Source organism: Lactuca sativa, chromosome 5 (assembly GCF_002870075.4).
Source record: "Lactuca sativa cultivar Salinas chromosome 5, Lsat_Salinas_v11, whole genome shotgun sequence".
In the NCBI taxonomy this organism is placed as follows: domain Eukaryota; kingdom Viridiplantae; phylum Streptophyta; class Magnoliopsida; order Asterales; family Asteraceae; genus Lactuca; species Lactuca sativa.
In genome coordinates, this window is record NC_056627.2 from 272,395,093 (window position 1) to 272,399,297 (window position 4,205).

Here is a 4,205-nt window from a genome sequence, read left to right on the forward strand (position 1 = left end):
ACTTTTCTATTTCATCAAGGTCATTAACAAAATAATATATATAATTAAAAATAAAATAAGTAGATAACTATATATATTGATATGGATGCCAAATGGACGCCTTTGAACTCCACATCTTTTGTAACATATCGGAAAGAAGCAGGTAGCAAAACAAATTTCAAACAAAAAGTTTACTCTGAGGATCAAATGTGAGTATGTGACTGCAGCTTTTAATAACTTGATAGGACAAATATCATAGTGCATTGCCCAAGAATAAAATTAATCCAAATTTTTTTTTCTATACATTTCGTAACGATTTTTAGAATTATATATAATTATCTCCAAATGGTTTTCTTAATTCTAAATATAGTTGAAGTATATTTTACTGTGAGTCTGTGAGAGGAGTACATATTTATGACTGAAAATAATTGTTACTAATCTGGAGACTTGGTGGTGGTTAAAGGTTCATAAAGCGTAAGTGTCACAATAATTTTTACATAATCAATTAAGTTTTATGTGATTCCAGAACAAAAAATCATGGTCAAAGCATCCTTTTAAGTTCATGCCTCAACCTATAACTTCGATAAGGTTAAACTTCTCACTTTCAAGACTCATGGGCTTTAAAGTATATTTTAAAAAACTATTCTTAGGAGTCCATAAAGTCCAGCCCATCTTCAGTTTGCCCCAATTGTTATTCTCCGCATGCTCGATACTCAAGATTCAGACAAAATGCAGAATTTTTTAACAAGTTTTGGATAACCGGTTCTTTCTAAAATTAGCATAATTACTTTAGACCAGTGACCAGTTTAGCTTTCTATAAATGGGTCGGAAATTTATATTTGGCTTTTGGACCAGACTCAGGCCCAAATATTTTAATCGTTTCAGAACAATATCAAGTGTTGGTGAAAATGTGTCATCAATACGCAATGACATTCACAATAAAAAGCAAAATAGGTGTCAAAATTCCATAAGAACATACACTTTCTATACCTTAATGACGAACAATTAATGGTAACCACGGCCTTTTTTTACAATTTACAACACAATGTAGTTAAAGTTCATTCAATATAACATAATAGCAACAAATGCCAATGATCAAAAAAATGAACTCCCAACTTCATATTTCATATCAATATTGCATAAAACTTGAACAAAATTTTAGTCAATTTTGTAATTATATCTCTTGATCAACCCCCTAAACCCCACATTTTGATGTCCCCTGAGTTATGCCGAAATGTCTTTTCCAAAAAGTAGAGCAATTCCTTTCGTCGGATCTTCTTGTTTCACAAGAGACTCCCCTACCAAGATCTACAAAAATGCATCAATTCATCAAGTTTGATATCATATCACAGATTGATGAAACAATTTAGGGCACCAAATACATAATCAATCACTTACTGCTTTAACACCCGCTTCTTGTACATACGCCACATCAGCAGGAGTGAACAATCCAGATTCCCCCACCACCTGACAGAATTCAAACATCAAAAATCATTCATTCCTCTTCTCAATTCTTAAAAAAAAAACTAAATTGTTTCATATAATCTTACTATTATGCCTTTTTGGCGAATCTTTTCACCACGTGCACCTTCCAGCAATTTCTTTGTGTTGCTGATATCAACCTCAAACGTTTCTACAAAATGATTTATTTAATTACTCCAAATTGAAAATGAATTGAAAAAGGATAAAAAGATTATGATATATGAAAATTTTTTTGCTAACCGAGGTTACGATTATTGATACCAATTAATTGAATCCCATCGATTTCAAGCACACGATCCATTTCATTCTCATCATGCACCTTAGAAAACCCAAAATGATTTATTTAATTACTCCAAATTGAAAATGATTTGAATAAATTAAAAAACTTCAAACCTCCACAAGCACTGTCAATCCAATCATCTTACAAATCTTTGTCATATATTTGATGTCAAGATCTTGTAAAATAGCAGCGATTAACAGAACAGCATCAGCACCTTTTGCACGTGCATAATAGAGTTGCCATGCATCTACAATGAATTCTTTGCATAATAGAGGACACTGTAGAATGCAGATAAATAATAATAATAATAATAATTAATCAATTAAACTGAAATGATGTGTGAAAAGATAAGGAAAACTATACCTTTACTCCAGCATTACGTATCGCCTCTAGATTTTCAAAGCTTCCCTGAATTGACAAACAAAATTATTATATGATTAATTAAATTGAATAATCAATCAAAAAGATTGTACCTGAAAATATTTCGCATCTGTTAAAACACTCAGACACGCTGCTCCACCTTTCTCATAGGCTTTTGCAATTTCAACCTGTCACAACAAGAATTGTATATTCATTAATCAAATAATTACACTAACTAAGCACTATGTATATACTGGTAATCACATCATGGAAGTGGCAACTTACAGGATCAAAATCTTCTCTTAGAACTCCTCTACTGGGTGAAGCCTTTTTTACTTCAGCAATTAAAGCAGGCATTCCTGTTTTTTCGTATGATGCCTTAAGAGCTCCTATAAAGTCTCTAGGAGGAGCAGCGATGTCAGTAGCTTTCTTCAGTGAACCCAGAGGCTTTTTCTCTCTCATCTGAAAACTGATCCTTGTTAGGGAATGAGAAGAGAAATGTAGTATGAAAAACTGTGTATAAGAGTTAAGAAAAAAACCAGACCTGGGCAACCTCAGTGTCCTTGTTCCATACAATTTCCTCAAGTATGTTGCGGGGAGTATTGCCTTCGTTCTGTAACCTGAACTCAAAAGGACCAACATGATGTAATGGAGGCCCTGTTGGTGGTCGTCTTCTAATTTTTATCCCTTGTGTAGCAGCTATGTCGATTTGGGAATTTTTAACCTTTGATTCCTTAATATCGAGTGCATCAACTTTGGAATCATCCGATGCAATATTGATTGCAGATCCATCAGTAGCTTCAGACTACAAAACAGTAAGGAATCAATCAGATTAATTTACCTTTCGTTCTCCAATTAGGGCGCGAAATACGTTAGGGCACGAGTACATAGTCACCCATACCCCGAATCATTACCCTCACGAAACAATGGCATTTGAGGTTGATAAATAGTAATAAGAAAAGAATGCAATAAGTTCGAAAGGTTGTATGTATAATCTACCTGTTGAGCTCGCATACAAGGAAATGAGGCGATGTGTTTGTTCTTCAGGAATCTGAAAGTGAATCGAGTAGTATCATAGAATGTGTGATTGAAGGGTGAGGAAGGAAGGGAGTTGAAAGAAACCGAAGACGTTGCGCAAATTAACTCCTGCATATCTAAGAGCGTTGGATTTGCTGTAGTTTATAAAATATGCACGGCACGAGGACGAGGGAGGACGCGGTGGCCGGAAGAGGCCGTTACATTCTTCGGTTAGATAACCTTTTGAGTGCACCAAAATATCCATCGGGAAATAATGAAATATCATAAGGTGGGATTTACTTTCCAAATCACTAGGTCAAATAAAAAGTTATAAAGTAAAATTTTCTTGATGCATAGGATATCTTTCAGAAAATTGTATTATTTTATCTTAATTTGCTAAAAGTTTTAAACTAAAATTTATTTATTAAAAAACATGAATTTGAATTACTTGTAAAAGTGATGTTTTCATCAAAAATTTTCCGGTTTATCGGTTTCATATAATTATCTGGTTTCATTATTTTACCATAATTTATGAATAAATTTCAAATTAAAATTAAATAACAATTTGACCATTTTCTCTATTTAAAATACATTTTATTGGTTTCATTGATGACCTTAACATCTAGTCATTAAATGAACTGATAAGATGGATACGATTGATTATATAATACTATGATTACCATAAAATTTAATATCAATTTCATGGGCTCATTTATTATTATGTATTTAGTTTAATAATAAAAACGGTAAAATGTGTATTTCCGCAAAAGAAAAGGCGGGAAATGAACTGCTGAGATGAATATATTGGGTTACATAAGACTAGACTGACAATTTGAAAATTTTTATAAACTTAAAAAATGACGAGTTGTTGTTAGTTTATGTAATTATTGAAGTCTTCGTTGGATGAATTTTATATTCCAAAAAATATACAATACACAAGGATATCAAGTTTTATGGTAAACATAATATTATATAACCCAACATATCAATCTCATCAGTGCATTTAATGACTAGGCGTCGAGTTTAGAAATAAAATCGGTAATATGTATCCTACATAGAGAAAATTGTCAAATCATTACTTAATTTT

At 32.3% G+C, this 4,205-nt stretch overlaps 1 protein-coding gene across 2 annotated transcripts; it reads right to left on the reverse strand.

Annotated features, from left to right (window-relative positions):
- Positions 1-984: 984 nt before the first annotated feature.
- LOC111918663 (indole-3-glycerol phosphate synthase, chloroplastic) lies at positions 985-3,372 on the reverse strand. Of its 2 annotated transcripts, none has more exons than XM_023914292.3 (10): positions 3,101-3,372; positions 2,646-2,906; positions 2,387-2,563; positions 2,215-2,289; positions 2,105-2,149; positions 1,855-2,019; positions 1,723-1,780; positions 1,530-1,612; positions 1,378-1,446; positions 985-1,287 (listed from the first exon to the last, which is right to left on the reverse strand). In XM_023914292.3, the coding sequence occupies exons 1-10, from the start codon at positions 3,251-3,253 to the stop codon at positions 1,204-1,206; spliced, it is 1,170 nt and encodes a 389-aa protein (XP_023770060.1). In that variant the 5' UTR covers positions 3,254-3,372; the 3' UTR covers positions 985-1,203. The 2 variants fall into 2 exon arrangements, with proteins under 2 accessions (XP_023770060.1, XP_023770059.1); XM_023914291.3 differs by having other exon boundaries at positions 1,702-1,780.
- Between the last annotated feature and the right edge of the window lie 833 nt (positions 3,373-4,205).